General features: G+C 38.7%; 1 protein-coding gene across 17 annotated transcripts in view; it reads left to right on the top strand.

Annotated features, from left to right (window-relative positions):
• The window catches only part of SEC22A (SEC22 homolog A, vesicle trafficking protein), a 120,599-nt gene that overhangs the window by 22,642 nt on the left and 80,302 nt on the right, over positions 1–17,655 (top strand). For 15 of the 17 annotated variants that reach the window (XR_014824659.1, XR_014824662.1, XR_014824660.1 and 12 more), the window contains 2 exons: positions 1,667–1,830; positions 2,942–3,136. The exons of the other annotated variants lie outside the window; for them this stretch is intronic. Coding sequence is in view for 8 of the 15 variants with exons in the window: in XM_084990978.1 (XP_084847104.1) it covers positions 1,667–1,830; positions 2,942–3,136 (359 nt within the window). In the remaining 7 variants the exon portion in view is untranslated. The remainder of the gene's footprint in view (positions 1–1,666; positions 1,831–2,941; positions 3,137–17,655) is intronic. 17 annotated transcript variants of the gene reach the window in all.

Genomic DNA, 17,655 nt, shown 5'->3' with positions numbered 1-17,655 from the left:
CTAGATATTACGTTTAGTTGTGTCTCTTAAGCCTCCTGTGTTTGGAAACATTTCCACAGCCTTTATTTGCTTTTTTACAAGATTGAGATTTGTATTTTTTTTTATTATTTTTTATTTTTGCTTTTTAGGACTGCACCCGCAGCATATGGAGGTTCTCAGGCCAGGGGTCTAATCAGAGCTGTAGTCACTGGCATATGCTGCAGCCACAGCAACGCCAGATCCGAGACGGGTCTGTGACTTACACCACAGCTCACGGCAGCGGTGGATCCTTAACCCACTGAGTGAGGCCAGGAATTGAACCTGTGTCCTTAATGATCCTAGTCAGATTCATTTCTGCTGTGCCTCAATGGGAACTCCACTTTGAGGTTTTTAAAAAACACCCCCTGCTTTAAAGAAAATAGAATGTTGATCATCCTGATGTTCCTTCATGATTAGATACAGAGTATGCATTCTTAGCCAGAATTCTACATTAGCTAATACGTCTTAATAAGGATATCATATGTGGAGGCACAGGAAGCCCATGAGCCCCTCATTAGTGATGTGAGAATCCTTGGTCAAGATGTTGTCTAGTTTCTACTGTATAATAAATATTTTTCCCTTGAAGCCAATAAGCAATCTATGAGAAGACATTTTAAAACCATGCAAAATTTCCTGCTCTTCTTCAAAATATCCACTTAGATTTAGCATCCATTGATTATCCTTGCTTGATCTAATTTTTACTATGTTGGTTGCAAAATGCTGATTTTTCCAATTCTAGCACTATCTCCACATTTATCAGTTGTTACTCAGCATTCTGCTATGAACAAGAGTCTTCCTTTTTTCCCTTTTATTTGTTGTTATAAAGTTATAAATTATCTTTTTTCCCCCAGTGATTCATAATTTATTACTATATGAAGTGCAAGATTTAATTCTCGGGTCAGTGGATAATGTCAGAAGATCAGTAATCACCTTGAAATTTGTTTTTTTTTTTTTTTTGGTCTTTTCTAGAGCTGCTCCCACGGCATATGGAGGTTCCCAGGCTGGGGGTCTTATCGGAGCTGTAGCCACTGGCCTATACCACAGCCACAGCAACACAAGATCCGAGCTGCATCTGTGACCAACACCACAGCTCACAGCAATGCTGGATTAAGTGGGTTAAGGCACTGAGCAGGGATCGAACCCGAAACCTCATGGTTCCTAGTCAGATTCGTTAACCACTGAGCCATGATGGAAACGCCATACCTTGAAATTGTGTAACAAGTTCTATGTTGTTTCTGGAGAGAGTGTCCATAACTTATCAGAACCAATGAAAAATTCTTGATTCAAATGGTGTTAAGTTCCACTAGGTTGAGGGGTTGAAACCTTAAGCTCTCTGTAACCCTTATATTTCTGTATAGTCTTTCTCCTGTGTTATATACCCCAAGTGATAAATAACTGAAGTGTTAGGACCATAGTATGAACCTCTTTAGGTACATTTTATTATTTTGTCTACTGTTTTTAAACCACAACTGAAACTAGTGTTATATTTTGGTTCCTTTAAATTTTTTTTTTCTGAAATATGTAATAAATGTTAATATCTTCACTGCCTCTACCTCAGCAGTTTATGGTGTATAGAGCCAGTCTTGTGAAGCAACAAATTACCGTTATTTAATTTGAAAATTTAAACCCAATGTTTTTTACACTGTAGTTTTATTAGCTCTATGGGCGTGAGCTACATGATGTTGTGCACTGAAAATTACCCAAATGTTCTGGCCTTCTCTTTCCTGGATGAGCTTCAGAAGGAGTTCATTACTACTTATAACATGATGAAGACAAATACTGCTGTCAGACCATACTGTTTCATTGAATTTGGTAAGGGCCTGATTTTTTTTTTCCTTTTCATTATCCTGTCTCCATCCAGTCATAAGCAATTTTTCATCTAATACTAAGGGATAGAGAGAATAATTCAGAAAATTCTGCTACTTTGCTTTTGATAGGATAATTTGACACATCTTCTGTAAATTATGGCAACTTAATCATTTAGGTGCCTATTGGAAAAAATGTATTTGAGCTTTATAGGGAATTGCGATTATTGGTGCAAAGAATTAATCCCAGAGGACAATTTCTCCATGAGAAATTTGTAAGCCAGAGATTGAGAGTTTTGTGTTTATATGATAGTATTTTTAGATTGCCTAATGTAGAACAGAGGTAGGTAAACATTGGTTTGAAAGGACCAGATAGTACAATTTTAGGCTTTAGGAGGGATTATCTAGTCTTTGTCATAGCTACTCAGTGCTTGCTATTATAGCCTTTAAATTAGCCATAGGCTATAGATAAATGAATGAGTATAGTTATGTTTTAATAAAATTTTATTTACAAAAAAATCAGGCTATATTTAGCCTGTGGACATTAGTTTGCATGACTCCTGATGTAGAAGGGAAAAAATAAATCCAAAGTGTAAATAGTGAAAATAACATTTATTCTTTAAAACATTTGTTTTAATGGTATAAGCAATAAACAAGAAAACAGATTTATATTAATATGGAATTTACAGTATATGTTTTAATGTAATTAAACTGGTAAATAACTGTCAGACTTAATATTTTATAAGATCAGAATGTCTATAAAACTTAAGACTTTGGTTTAAATTTAAAGGGAGCTGTTTTTGGCTTTTTTTTGTAGAAGTTTGGAGTAATTCCCTTAAGTGGATATAATAGAAATAGTCTCAGTCATGTAATGTTAAATCTGTATTTATAATTATTAATTTCTAGAGTATAATTTCTAGTGGGAAAAACTGATGGCACCAGGATATATTAACCATTAAATACAAATAATATTAGGACATTCCCTGGCAGATTGAACAGTTTGGGATAACTGATTAAACTGTTTATTGCAAAATTTACTGTCCATAAACATAGATAGCACTCTCAAATGATTTAATTAACAGATGACCGCAAGGAAATTTATTTTTTATTTTACATAGATAACTTCATTCAGAGGACCAAGCAGCGATATAATAATCCCAGGTCTCTTTCAACAAAGATAAATCTGTCTGACATGCAGATGGAAATCAAGCTGAGGCCCCCTTATCAAATTTCCATGGGTGAACTGGGGTCAGCCAATGGAGTAACATCTGCATTTTCTGTTGACTATAAAGGTGCTGGTAAGATTTCTTCTGGTGAGTTCTGGATCTCAATTACTTCATTAAAAAAATATTTACTAAGGACTAAGGAACTCTTAAAAATGAATTATTCTAAAATTTTAAAGTAAGTACATGAAAGAATGTGGAAGTTCACAGTAATAATTTCTCCCAGTGTTTTATACAATCATCTCTCAAATGTGTAACTAATCAGGAAAATGCCTTTTTTTTTTTTTTTTTTTTTTTTTTGGCAGATGGTGCTGGGATGGGGAGGTGTGTGGCCCAGGGCATATGGAAGTTCCCAGGCCTACAGCTGAACCCCAGCCACAACAGTGACAACACTGAATCTTTAACCATTAGGTCACCAGAGAACTCCCAGGAAAATACTTTAAATAGCAATCTCAAAAGCACTCTTTGTTAGGGGAATATTAAAGAAGATTTCTTTGTGTATATTTTTCTAGAAAAGAATAATAGTTTATTTGTAATATAGACCTATAGGCATGTAAAGTGCTTTTGCATTATGTAAAAATGCCTACATTTAATTAAGGTTAGGGTTCTTGACCGTCACAGAAAATGTGATCATCTACTCAGACATCCCCTCCAAAACAAGGAATACCATCCTCAACAGTTGTGGCATGTTGAAAACTTCTGCTTAACAGTGGGACCTTTGTTATTTTATATGATAACATAGTCCATTATTGAAATATTTGTTTAAAAAATTCCTTCCTTGTATTTTGAGTTAAAATCTGTTTCCCATAATGCTACATTTGCCTAAGTTCTGTGACCTCTCCTTCCCTCTTTTCTGCTGTATCAGAACTTTGAAGTCAGCAACTCTGTGTCCTTTCTATCCTACTAGTCTGATTGACTTCATATAAAATATCCTCAGTTCCCTTAGCCTTTTTGTCTATGGTATTTTGAAGCCTTCATCATCCTGAAAGCTTCCTCTGTATATGTTTTGTTTGTTAGTATTCTTCAAATGTGGCATTTAGTACTGAACACAACACTTCATATTTGGTTTGAGTAATATAAATTACGGGAGAAAAAGGGAAGCAGATTTCACTAAAATAATCCAGCTGGTCAGAAAACAAGCAAACTAGCAAATAACCGTAACAAACCCTGGGGAAGAGGAGGTAGATCACCACCCATAGTTGTTAAAATATGTTACTAAATATTCTAGTTTCCAGTGAAAAAAATTACATGACCTGCAGAGGAATAATATAATCCATACACTGGAAGTGGGGGGAGGGGAGAGGAAGGCAGGGAATAGAAACTGCCTGTGAGAGTGATCTGATGTCATATTTAACAAAGACCTCAAAGTGGCCATTCTAGAATTTCCTGTAGTGGCGCCGTGGTTGAGTGTCTGACTATAGCAGCTTGGGTTGCTATGGAGGTGCAGTTTTGATCCCCAGCCTGGCGCAGTGGGTTATTAGGATCCAGCATTGATGCAGATGTGGCGTAGTTCGCAGCTGTGGCTCAGATTCAGTCCCTGGCCTGGGAACTTCCATATGCTGTGGATGTGGCCATAAAATAAAAACAAAGTAGCCATTATAATTATCTTCAGAAACTAAAGGAAACCATGATTAAAGAAGTAAGGAAGGTATGATGATGCAACATCAAATACACTGTATTAATAAGACATAAAAATTATAAAGAAAAAGAACCAAGTGGAAATTCTAGAGGAAAATTATAACTGAAAAAATACACTGGTTGGTCTCAACAGTAGATTTGAACTGGCAGAAGAAAGAGTTAGCAAACTTGAAGATCCGTAGAGATCATATAATCCAAAGAATAGAGAGAAAAGTAAATGAAGAAAACGACCAGAATTGCAGAAAAATACAGGGCAGTATTAAGCAACATATGCATGATGGGAGAACCAGATGTAAAGGAGAGAGTGAAAAGAGCAGAAAGTTTTGAAGAAATAATGACTAAAAAGTTTCCACTTACTCAAAAATGTTAATCTACTCCTCCAGGAACTTCAAATAGGATACATATAAGAGATCCACAAATAGATGAATCATTAGAAATGTTGAAAGACAAAGACAAGGAGAAAATCTTTAATGCAACAAAAGAAAAACGTCTTGTCATTTACATGGGAACCACAGCAAGATTAACAGATGGCTTTTTGACAGAAAGAATGGAGACAAGAAGGTGATTCATATAATATGTCCAAAATACTCAAGGGAAAAAAAGGAATAAAAACACTCAACCAAGAATCTTGTATCCAGTAAAGCTGTCCATCAAAAATGAAGGTGAACAGGGAGTTCCCACTGTGGCTCAGCAGTAACGAACCCAACTAGCATCCATGAGGACACAAGTTTGATCCCTGGGCTTGCGCAGTGGGTTAAGGATCCAGTGTTGCTGTGACTGTGGTGTGGGTCACATACGCAACTCAGATCCTGTGTAGCTGTGTTGTAGGCCAGCAGATACAGCTCTGATTTGTCCCCTAGCCTGGAAACCTCCATACACTGTGCATGTGGCCCTAAAGACAAAAACAAAACAAAAAAAAGTTAAGGTTAACAGTTTCCTTGAGATGCAGTAGGTTAAGAATCTGGAGTTGTCACTGCAGCAGTTTGGTGGCTGCTGTGGCTCACGTTTGATCCCTAGCCCAGGAACTTCCACATGCCATGGGCGCAGCCAAAAAAAAAGAAGGTTAAATAAAGATATTTTCAGATAAGCAGAAGATAAGAGTTTGTTGGAAGACTCACCTTAAATACTAAAGGAAGTTCTTAGTATTTGAAAGCAAGACAATAATTTGAGTCCATACCCCTCCCAAAAAGAAAAAAAAAAAATCAGAGAACTGGGTAAAAGTAATTCTAGAAAACAGTAAAAATACGTTTTTTCTTCACTCTTTGCTAAATGATTTAAAAAGCAATTATATAAAACAATATAATTATTTGGTGCCTATGTCATACAGAAATGTAATGTTTTCTAATAGCAGCACAAAGGAGGTGGATTGGAGCAAAGCTGCAATGGGTGAAAGAAGTAACTCCTGATGGTAATTTGATTCCACAAGGACAAATGAAGAAAGCCAGAAATAAGCATTCATGTTAATGAAATCTGCAAAAATTTAGTTCCTGTCTTATTTTCTCTTAGTTTCTTTAAAAGACATAAAATTATGTAAAGAAATACTTATAACAATGTATTTTGGGTTCATAACATTTATAAATGTAATGTATATATGGCAATGCCACAAAAATGGGAGAAAAGGATTAGAGAGATGTAGGAGAACTGTTTCTATAGTTCACTTGAATTAAGTTAGTATAAATCTGAAGCTGTTTCTGATAAACTAAGTTGTATATGGTGAGTCCTAGAGCATCCACTAAATAACGCAAAAAATAGTGAAAAATTACTAAGGAAATTAAAATACTGCAGTATAAAATTATTTGTAGTGATAGTAGTAAAGGAGGAATAGAGCAAAAAAAAATATATCAGAATAAGAATGGAAGATGTAAATCTGCTACCTCAATAATCACATGTAAATAGATTTTAACAATGTGAATATATGAAACATTCCAGTCAAGAGCTTAGAGGTTTTAAAAATGAATTTAAAAAAACCTAAAACCCAAAGATACAAATTGTTTGAAGGTAAAAGGGAAAAAAAAAAAAAAAAGATATGTGATACAAACAGCAACCAGAAGAGAGCTGGAGTGGTTATTTTGATATCAGACAAAATGGGCTTTAAGACAAAAATTTCAGAGTTCCTGCAGCTCATTGGTAATGAACCCGACCAATATCCATGAGGACACAGGTTTGATCCCTGGCCTCACTCTGGGTTAAGTATCTGGTGTTGCTGTGGCTGTGGTGTAGGCTGTATAGCTACAGCTCTGATTGGACCCCCTAGCCTGGGAACTTCCATATGCTGCAGGTGTGGCCTTAAAAAGACCAAAAAAAAAAAGCAAAAAACGGAAATTGCTGTTAGAAACAAAGGACATTTCATAAATGATAAAATAATCCACCTGTTAAGGTACAATGATTAAAAACATATATACATTTGTCAACAGAGCCCCAAAATAACGGAAACAAAATCTACCAGAAATAGGAGAGCAAGACAAAATTAAGCAGTGATAGTTGAAGACTTAATGGGCAGAAGATAAACAAGGAAATAGAAGACTTAACACCATAAACCAGTTAAATTTAACAAACATCAGTAAAACACTCCATCCACCATTAGAAAATACATTCTTCTCCAGCACACATGTTGTGAGCCACATGGGAAGTCCATTCTCCAGCACACATGAAACATTCTCCAGAATAGACCTCATGCTAAATTGGTGCAGTGAAAGCAAAACACCTCATAAATTTAATAGGATAGGAAATAATACAAATTAAGTTCTGTATCCATGATGGAATGAAATTAGAAATTAATAACATAAAAATTGGGAAGCTTACAAATATGTTGAAATTAAATAGTACACTCATAAATAATGAATGGGAATTTATATTTTGAGGTAAGTGAAGATGAAGACACAGCATACCAGAACTTATGAAATGCAGCTAAAGCTGTGCTTAGAGGAAAATTTATAGCTATACATACCTACATAAAAAAGAAGAAAGGAAGTTCCTGCTGTGGCACATTGAGATCAGTGGGGTTTCTGCAGCATCAGAATGAAGGTTTGATCCCCCGGCCTGGCATAGTAATTTAAAGGATCCCCTGCTGCCACAGCTGCAGTGTGGGTCACTATTGCAGCTTGGATCTGATCCCTGGCCCATATCCCACAGGGTGCCAAAAAAGGGGGAATGTAAAAGAAGAAGAAAGACCTCAAATTCATAACTTAACCTACCACCTAAAGACACTGGAAAAAGAAGAACAAACCTAAAGCAAACCTAAAGATTGGAACAGAAATAAATGAAATAGGAAATGAGACAATATAGAAAAATCACTGAAATCAAAAGCTGGTTCATTGAAAAGATTAATAAAATTGACAAACCTTTAGCTAGATTGATCAAGAAAACAAGAAATTACTAAATATAGAAATGGAAGAGGGAACACCTCAACTGACCTTACAGAATAAAAGATTTTAAAGGAATACTATGAACAATGGTATGCAAATGAATTAAGCAACTTTGATGAAATGGACAAATTATTACAAAGACACAACTGTAGAAACTGACTCTAGAAGAAATAGATAATCTGAATAGACCTATAAAAAGATAGAGACTAAGTAATAGAAAATTGCAGACCCAAACAGCTCTACTGGTGAATTTTATCAGTTAAATAATTTCCCAATTCTTTACAAACTGTTTCAACAAATAGAAGATAGAGAATACTTTTCATCTCATTTTGTGAAGCTAGTATTACTCTAATACCCACACCAGGTAAACATATCACAAGAAAACTATAGACCAGTATCTTTTGTGAACAGAGATACCAAAATCCTCACTAAAGTTTCTAGCATACCAAATCCAGCAATATATAAAAACAATTATACACTGTCACCAAGTGGGATTTATTCTAGTGCTTCAAGGTGGTTTAACATCTGAAAACCAATTGATGTAATACAAGATATAACTAGAACAACAACAACAAAAAAACCCACATGATCATCTCAATAGATGAAGAAAAGGCATTGACAAAATCCAACAGCCTTTCATGATAAAAACACTCAACAAACTAGGAATAGAAGGGGATTTCCTCAATTTGATATAAAACCCCACGGCTAACCTCATACTTAATGAAAGACCAGATGCTTTTCCCTAAGATCAGGAATAAGACAAGGATATCTACTCTCACTATTTCTATTCAACATTGTACTGGAGGTTCTAGACAGGACAAGGAAAAGAAAAAGTCATCCGAATTTCAAAAGGAGAAATAAAATAATTCTATTCACATATGATATGGTCTTATATGTAGAAAACCTAAAGAATCCATTAGAAACTATTAAACTAATGCATCTAACAAGGTTGTAGGGTACAAGATCAAAAATATAAATACTAGCAGTGAACAATCTGAGAATAAAATTAGGAAAATCCTAGCAACTACTGGCCAAAGCAAGACAGACTGTACTTTCTGTTGTCTGTGACTAAAAAGAAAGAAGGAAAGAAAATCCCATATGCTAAAAACTACAAAACAGGGAGAACTTAAAGAAAACCTAAATTAATGGAAAGTAGTCTTGTGTTCACAGATTAGAAAACAGTATTGTTAGGATGGCTGTACGCCTAAATTGATACACAGATTTAGTGAAATCTCTATGAAAATTCCAGCTGTATTTTTTTTCCAGAAATTGATAAGCTGATCCTGAAATTCATATAAATATGCAAAGGACCAAGAATAGTCAAAATAATCTTGAAAAAGCACAAAATTGGAGGACTGACACTTCCAAACTGCCAGGCTATGTAGTTCTTTTGTGTGTGTGTGTGTGTGTGTGTGTGTGTGTGTGTGTGTGTGTGTGTGTGTGTTCAAGTCACTCTTTTTTTTTTTTATAATTTTTTTTATTTTCCCACTGTACAGCAAGGGGGTCACGTTATCCTTACATGTATACATTACAATTACATTTTTCCCCCACCCTTTCTTCTGTTGCAACATGAGTATGTAGACAAAGTTCTCAATACTATTCAGCAGGATCTCCTTGTAAATCTATTCTAAGTTGTGTCTGATAAGCCCAAGGTCCTGATCCCTCCCACTCCCTCCCCCTCCCATCAGGCAGCCACAAGTCTCTTCTCCAAGTCCATGATTTTCTTTTCTGAGGAGAGGTGCATTTGTGCTGGATATTAGATTCCAGTTATAAGTGATATCATATGGTATTTGTCTTTGTCTTTCTGGCTCATTTCACTCAGTATGAGATTCTCTGGTTCCATCCATGTTGCTGCAAATGGCATTAGGTCATTCTTTTTTATGGCTGAGTAGTATTCCACTGTGTATATATACCACTTCTTCCGAATCCAATCATCTGTCGATGGACATTTGGGTTGTTTCCATGTCCTGGCTATTGTGAATAGTGCTGCAATGAACATGCGGGTGCACGTGCCTCTTTTAAGTAGAGTTTTGTCCGGATAGATGCCCAAGAGTGGGATTGCAGGGTCATATGGAAGTTCTATGTATAGATTTCTAAGGTATCTCCAGACTGTTCTCCATAGTGGCTGTATCAGTTTACATTCCCACCAACAGTGCAGGAGGGTTCCCTTTTCTCCACAGCCCCTCCAGCACTTGTTATTTGTGGATTTATTAATGATGGCCATTCTGACTGGTGTGAGGTGGTGTCTCATGGTAGTTTTGATTTGCATGTCTCTTATAATCAGCGATGTTGAGCATTTTGTCATGTGTTTGTTGGCCATCTGTATATCTTCTTTGGAGAAATGTCTATTCAGGTCTTTTGCCCATTTTTCCATTGATTGATTGGTTTTTTTGCTGTTGAGTTGTATAAGTTGCTTATATATTCTAGAGATTAAGCCCTTGTCGGTTGCATCATTTGAAACTGTTTTCTCCCATTCTGTAAGTTGTCTTTTTGTTTTCTTTTGGGTTTCCTTTGCTGTGCAAAAGCTTTTCAGTTTGATGAGATCCCATGGGTTTATTTTTGCTCTAATTTCTATTGCTTTGGGCGACTGACCTGAGAAAATATTCATGATGTTGATGTCAGAGAGTGTTTTGCCTGTGTTTTCTCCTAGGAGTTTGATGGTGTCCTGTCGTATATTTAAGTCTTTCAGCCATTTGGAGTTTATTTTTGTGCATGGTGTGAGGGTGTGTTCTAGTTTCATTGCTTTGCATGCAGCTGTCCAGGTTTCCCAGCAATGCTTGCTGAATAGACTTTCCTTTTCCCATTTTATGTTCTTGCCTCCCTTGTCAAAGATTAATTGACCATAGGTGTCAGGGTTTATTTCTGGATTCTCTATTCTGTTCCATTGGTCTCTCTGTCTGTTTTGATACCAGTACCACACTGTTTTGATGACTGTGGCTTTGTAGTATTTCTTGAAGTCTGGGAGAGTTATGCCTCCTGCTTGGTTTTTGTTTCTCAGAATTGCTTTGGCGATTCTGGGTCTTTTGTGGTTCCATATAAATGTTTGGATTGTTTGTTCTAGTTCTGTGAAAAATGTCATGGGTCATTTGATAGGGATTGCATTGAATCTGTAGATTGCTTTGGGTAGTATGGCCATTTTTACAATATTGATTTTCCCAATCCAGGAACATGGAATATCTTTCCATTTCTTTACATCTTCTTTGATTTCTTTGATTAAAGTTTTATAGTTCTCGGCATATAGGTCCTTTACCTCCTTGGTCAGGTGTATTCCGAGGTATTTGATTTTGTGAGGTGCAATTTTAAAAGGTATCGTATTTTTGTATTCCTTTTCTAATGTTTCATTGCTGGTATACAGAAATGCAACTGACTTCTGAATGTTAATCTTATATCCTGCCACTTTGCTGAATTTATTAATCAGTTCAGGGAGTTTTGGGGTTGAGTCCTTAGGGTTTTCTATGTATAGTATCATGTCATCTGCATCCAGTGACAGATTTATCTCTTCTCTTCCTATATGGATGCCTTTTATTTCTTTTGTTTGTCTAATTGCTGTGGCTAGGACTTCCAAAACTATGTCGAAGAGCAGTGGTGAGAGTGGGCATCCCTGTCTTGTTCCAGATTTGAGTGAGAAGGCTTTCAGTTTTTCCCCATTGAGTATTATATTTGCTGTGGGTTTCTCATAAATGGCTTTGATTATATTCAGGAATGTTCCCTCTATACCCACTTTGGCGAGGGTCTTGATCATGAATGGATGTTGAACTTTGTCAAATGCTTTTTTTGCGTCTATTGAGATGATCATATGATTTTTGACTTTTCTTTTGTTAATGTGGTGTATGATGCTGATTGATTTGCGTATGTTGAACCATCCTTGTGAACCTGGGATGAACCCAACCTGGTCATGGTGTATAATTTTTTTGATATGTTGTTGGATTCGGTTGGCTAAGATTTTGTTGAGAATTTTTGCATCTATATTCATCAATGATATTGGGCGATAGTTTTCTTTTTTGGTGGTTTCTCTGTCTGGTTTTGGAATGAGGGTGATGGTGGCCTCATAGAATGTCTTTGGGAGTATTCCTTCCTCTTCAACCTTTTGAAAGAGTTTAAGGAGGATGGGCACCAATTCCTCTTTATATGTTTGATAGAATTCACCTGTGAAGCCATCTGGTCCTGGACTTTTATTTGTAGGGAGTGATTTTATGACCTCTTCAATTTCATTTCTAGTGATCGGTCTGTTCAGTTGGTCTGTTTCTACTTGATTCGGTTTTGGCAGGCTGTAAGATTCTAGAAAATTGTCCATTTCTTCCAGATTGTCAAACTTGTTGCTGTACAGTTGTTCATAGTATTCTCTTATGGTTTTTTGTATTTCTGCAGTATCCGTTGTGATTTCTCCTTTTTCATTTATAATTTTGGTTATTTGGGTTCTTTCTCTCCTCTTTTTAGTGAGTCTGGCCAGGGGTTTGTCAATTTTGTTTACCTTTTCAAAGAACCAGCTCTTGGTTTTATTAATTTTCTCTATTGTTTTTTGAGTCTCTATTTTATTGATTTCTTCTTTGATCTTTATAATTTCCTTCCTTCTGCTGACTTTAGGCCTTTTTGTTCTTCTTTTTCTAATTCATTTAGGTGGAGGGTTAAGTTGTCAATTTGGGATCTTTCTTCTTTTTTGAGAAAGGCCTATATTGCTATAAATTTCCCTCTGAGCACTGCTTTCACAGCATCCCATAGATTTCGAGAGGTTGTGTCTTCATTATCATTTGTTTCAAGGTAGTTTTTAATTTCCTTCTTGATTTCCTCATTGACCCATTGGTTTTTTAGTAGCATGTTGTTGAGTCTCCATGTAGTAGGTTTTTTGTCATTTCTTTTCCCATGGTTGATTTCTAATTTCATGGCATTGTGGTCAGAGAAGATACTTGAGATAATTTCTATGCTCCTAAATTTATTGAGATTCGCTTTGTGTCCCAATATGTGGTCGATTCTTGAGAATGTTCCATGAGCATTTGAGAAGAATGTGTATTCTGATTTTTTTGGATGTAGTGTCCTGAAGATATCAATTAAGTCTAACTTTTCTATTGTTTCCTTTAGGATCTCTGTTGCTTTATTGGTTTTCTGTCTAGAGGATCTGTCCATTGATGTGAGGGGGGTATTAAGGTCTCCTACTATGATTGTATTCTCATCAATATCTCCCTTTATGTCTGTTAATATTTGTTGTATGTATCTGGGTGCTCCTGTATTTGGGGCATATATGTTGACGATAGTAACATCCTCTCCTTGGATGGATCCCTTAATCATTAAGTAGTGTCCTTCTTTGTCTTTCTTTATGTCTTTTGTTTTAAAGTCTATTTTGTCTGATATGAGCGTTGCGACTCCTGCTTTTCTGTCATGTCTATTGGCGTGAAATACTTTTCCCCACCCTTTCACTTTCAATCTATATGTATCTTTTGTCCTAAGGTGAGTTTCTTGTAGGCAGCATATTGAAGGTTTTTGCCTTTTTATCCACTCAGCCACTCTGTGCCTTTTGATTGGGGCATTCAGTCCATTGACGTTTAAGGTGATAATTGATAGATGATTATTTATTGCCATTTGAACCTCGTGTTCCAGTTGATTCTATGGTTCTCCATTCCATTCTTCCTTTCTTTTTTTTTTTTTTTTTTTTTTTTTTTTTTGGTTGGATGGTCTCCTGTGTTATCTGCTTGAGTGTATTTTTTTTTTCATTTTTTGCAAATGCAATATTTGGTTTTGGCTTGTGGTTGCCGTGTTTTTTAAGTATGCTAACCCCTTCCCATAATTGTGTGTTTTAGCCTGATGGTCCTGTAAGTTCAAACACTTCATTACTATATTAAAATTGAGAAACATACAAGCAAACAAAAAGGGTTATTTACTTCCTAACATCCCTTGCCCACATTTTATGGTTTTGATGACTCTTTTTTATTTTTTTCTTTTTAATTTTATTTTGTTTGAAGCATGTTCATGATTAAATCTGTATGCTGGCTTATTTGAGTGACTGCTCTCTGATTGGGGTTTCCTCAGTCCTAGTTCTTCCTCTTCTTCTTTTTTTTTTTCCTTTTCTTTTTTCTTCCCTTTCCTTCCTTTCTTTTTGGTTTAGAGAAGCCCTTTCAATATTTCCTTTAACCTGGGTTTTGTGTTGCTGTATTCTTTAAGTTTTTGTTTGTTGGAAAAAATTTTTATTTCCCCTTCTATTTTAAATGATATTCTTGCTGGATAGAGTATTCTAGGTTGCATATTTTTTCCTTTGAGCACTTTAAATATCTCTTGCCATTCCCTCCTGGCCTGTAGTGTTTCTGTAGAGAAATCAGCTGATATTCTTATGGGGGTTCCCTTGTAGGTAACATTCTGTTTTTCTCTTGCTGCCTTTAGGATCCTCTCTTTATCACTAACTTTTGCCATTTTTATTATGATGTGTCTTGGTGTGGGTCTGTTTGGGTTCAGTTTGTTTGGGGCCCTCTGTGCTTCTTGTATCTTGAATCCAGTATCCTTTAGATTTGGGAAGTTTCCAGCAATAATTTCTTCAAATATATTTTCCATCCCCTTAGCTTTTTCTACTCCTTCTGGAATTCCTATTATGCGTAGATTGGCCCACTTTATATTATCCCATAGGTCTCTTATATTGCTTTCCAGTTTTTTGATTCGGTTTTCTGTCTGTTGACTGGATTGAGTGATTTCCATTATTCTATCTTCTATATCACTGATTCGTTCTTCTGCATTATTCATTCTGGTTTTTACTGCCCCTAGTTCAGTTTGCATCTCTGCAAATGAATGTTCTAGTTTTTCTTGGCTCCTCCTTATATTTTCTAGTTCCTTTCTGAGGGTATCTGCATTACTGTTCATATCTTCTCTTAATTCCTTCAGTATTTTCACTATTTCTCTTTTGAACTCCAGGTCTGTCTGACTGCAGAGATCTGTTTCATTGTTGACTGTTTTAGGTGAGTCCTCCTGTTGGTTTGACTGGGGGTGGTTTCTCAGCTTCTTCATCTTGCTTGTTGTTTTCTTTCTCCTGAGGGAGTTGTACTCTCCGTGATCGGGCAATGTTTGCCTTGTCACTGCTGTGGAATATTTCCTGAGGGCTGGCGTTGTTGGTCAATCTTTTTTGAGGCAGTGTGGCTTTTCTGGAGTATTGATGGGGCTAACAGTCTTTCTTTGAAGCAAAGGAGGACTTCCTGAGGGCAGACAGGACTGGGAGGTCCACACCACGATGGTAGCAGATTTCACTTTGTCATGCAGAGCTTGCTCTGGTGTTTTTAGGCTGTGGGGTTCTTGCAGGGGGTTGGCGGTGTTGGGCATCTGCTCTTCAGGGGTGCATCACCCCCTGGGGGCTGGAGCAGCTATCTGGGTCACTGAGAACCTAAGAGGCTCTTCCCTAGGGCAGCCCAACTCAGAAGGACAGCCTGAGAATGTAGGCGGATCTTTTCACAGTCTGGCCGAGCTTATTGCAGCTTTTCTGGGCTGCAGGGGCTCTTCCAGGGGGCTGGTGGTGCTGAGCAGCTATTCCACGGGAGTGGGGCACCCCCTGAGGGCTTGGGCAGGTAGCAGGGCCACTGGAAACCCAAGAGGCTCCTCCCCAGGGCAGCCCGACTCAGAAAGACCGTCTGAGATCTTTTCCCGGCTCGGCCAGGCTTGTTGCAGCTTTTCTGGGCTGCAGGGGGTCCTGCCTGGAGCTGGCAGTCCTATGCAGCTGGTCCACTAGGTCTCGGCACCCCCTGAGGGCTTGGGCAGGTAGCAGGGCCGTTGGAGACCCAAGAGGCTCCTCCCCAGGGCAGCCTGACTCTGAAAAACCGTCTGAGATCTTTTCCCGACTCGGCCAGGCTTGTTGCAGCTTTTCTGGGCTGCAGGGGGTCCTGCCTGGAGCTGGCAGTCCTATGCAGCTGATCCACTAGGGCACCTCCTGGGGGCTTGGGCGGGTAGCAGGGCCGTTGGAGATCCAAGAGGCTCCTCCCCGGGGCAGCCTGACTCTGAAAAACCGTCTGAGATCTTTTCCCGACTCGGCCAGGCTTGTTGCAGCTTTTCTGGGCTGCAGGGGGTCCTGCCTGGAGCTGGCAGTCCTATGCAGCTGATCCTCTAGAGCTTGGCACCCCCTGGGGGCTTGGGCGGGTAGCAGGGCCGCTGGAAATCCAAGAGGCTCCTCCCCGGGGCAGCCCAACTCAGAAAAACCGTCCGAGATTTAGGCAGATCTATTCACGGCCTGGCTAGGCTTGTTCTAGCTTTTCTGGGCTGCAGGCCTTTTCTCAGGGGCTGGTGGTGTTTGGTGCTGCTCTGCGGAAGTGTAGCCCCTCCAAAGGGCAAGCAGGCCTGTGCAGGGACAGCCCCTATGGTGGTAGGCTTCAGGCAATTGTTGAGGCCAGCCCTCCTGGATGGCAGGCAGCCCCTGGTTCAGCGAGAGCGTAGGTGGTGGTGGGGGTGGGGGGAGGGGATGCACTGGGAAGCACAGCTTTCAGCTAGCTAGCGGGCCTGTAAGCTTGCTGTGGTGTGGGGGGTATTCTATGGGGACCCACCCCTTCTTCTGTCCCCTCCCCAGCACGGGCACAGACCAGGCTCTTCTCCCAGGTTCCCTCTGATGCGGCTTTCCACTTCCCCGCCCCTAGAGCATTGCTCCCTTCCTCTGCGACAGCTTTGTTTTCTAGTCTCCCAGGCAGTCTCTGCCCTGTCAAATGGTTTCTAGACCTCCCAAGCAGTTTCCGCTCCGCCCCGCCCCCCAGCCCGTTCTCAGGGTCTAACTTCTGGAGCCGAGATCTCGGTGCCCAGCCCCTACCCAGGCGTCCCCCGGCCCTTTCCCGGGGACTAACCTCTGGAGCCGAGATTCGGTGCCCAGCCCCCACCCAGGCATCTCAATTTTTGGTGACTGTGCCCGTAGTTCAGATGGTCCGTTTGGTTCTTGATTGGCTTTTCCGTACTCCAACTTACTGCTACACTCTTCTCTGCATCTGGAGATTCCTCCAGTTCATTTGATCTTTCCCCCGTGTAGGTGACTTTCTAGGGTGCGGGACCCCTTTCTCCTCCGCAGTTCCCTTTCGGGAGCGCCCGTCCCGCTCGGATTCACCTTCTCTCACTCTCCTCTTTTCTCCCGTTCTGCCCAGTAATGTCATGAACTTCTTGCCATTATTGGAGTTTAGGTTCCTCTGCCAGCGATTGGTTGCTGTTCTGTGCGAGTCATTTATTCTGTAGATGTGCTTTTTTTGTTGTGTTTGTGGGAGAGGGCGAGTGTGTCCCCCTACTCCTCCGCCATCTTGTCCTCCCACTCCTATGTAGTTCTTATGTAAGGGTAGACATACAGATCATCAGAATAGAACTGAGAATATAGAAAGAACCCTTACAATATGATCAATTCATTTTTAACAAAAATGCCAAGACAGTGGTAAAGGAATGGTCTTTTCAACAAATCATGCTGGGACAAGTGGAAATGAAATAGTCAAAAGAGTGAAGTTCGACCCCCTACCTCACAAAATATATTCAAACTAACTTAAAAGGACCAAAGATCTAAATTTAACAGCTAAAACTATCAGACTCTTAGAAGAAAACTTAGATTTAAATCTTTGTGACTTTGTATTAGGCATTGCTTTTTTTTAGATTTGACATCAAATACACAGTGAAAAAAGAAAA

The sequence above is a fragment of the Sus scrofa genome, chromosome 13 (genome assembly GCF_054392235.1).
Source record: "Sus scrofa isolate SSC_HxYL_T2T_F1_AM1 chromosome 13, Sscrofa_HxYL_maternal_Yorkshire_Landrace_v2.0, whole genome shotgun sequence".
Lineage (NCBI taxonomy): Eukaryota > Metazoa > Chordata > Mammalia > Artiodactyla > Suidae > Sus > Sus scrofa.
This window is presented reverse-complemented; position numbering and strand designations above follow the sequence as displayed.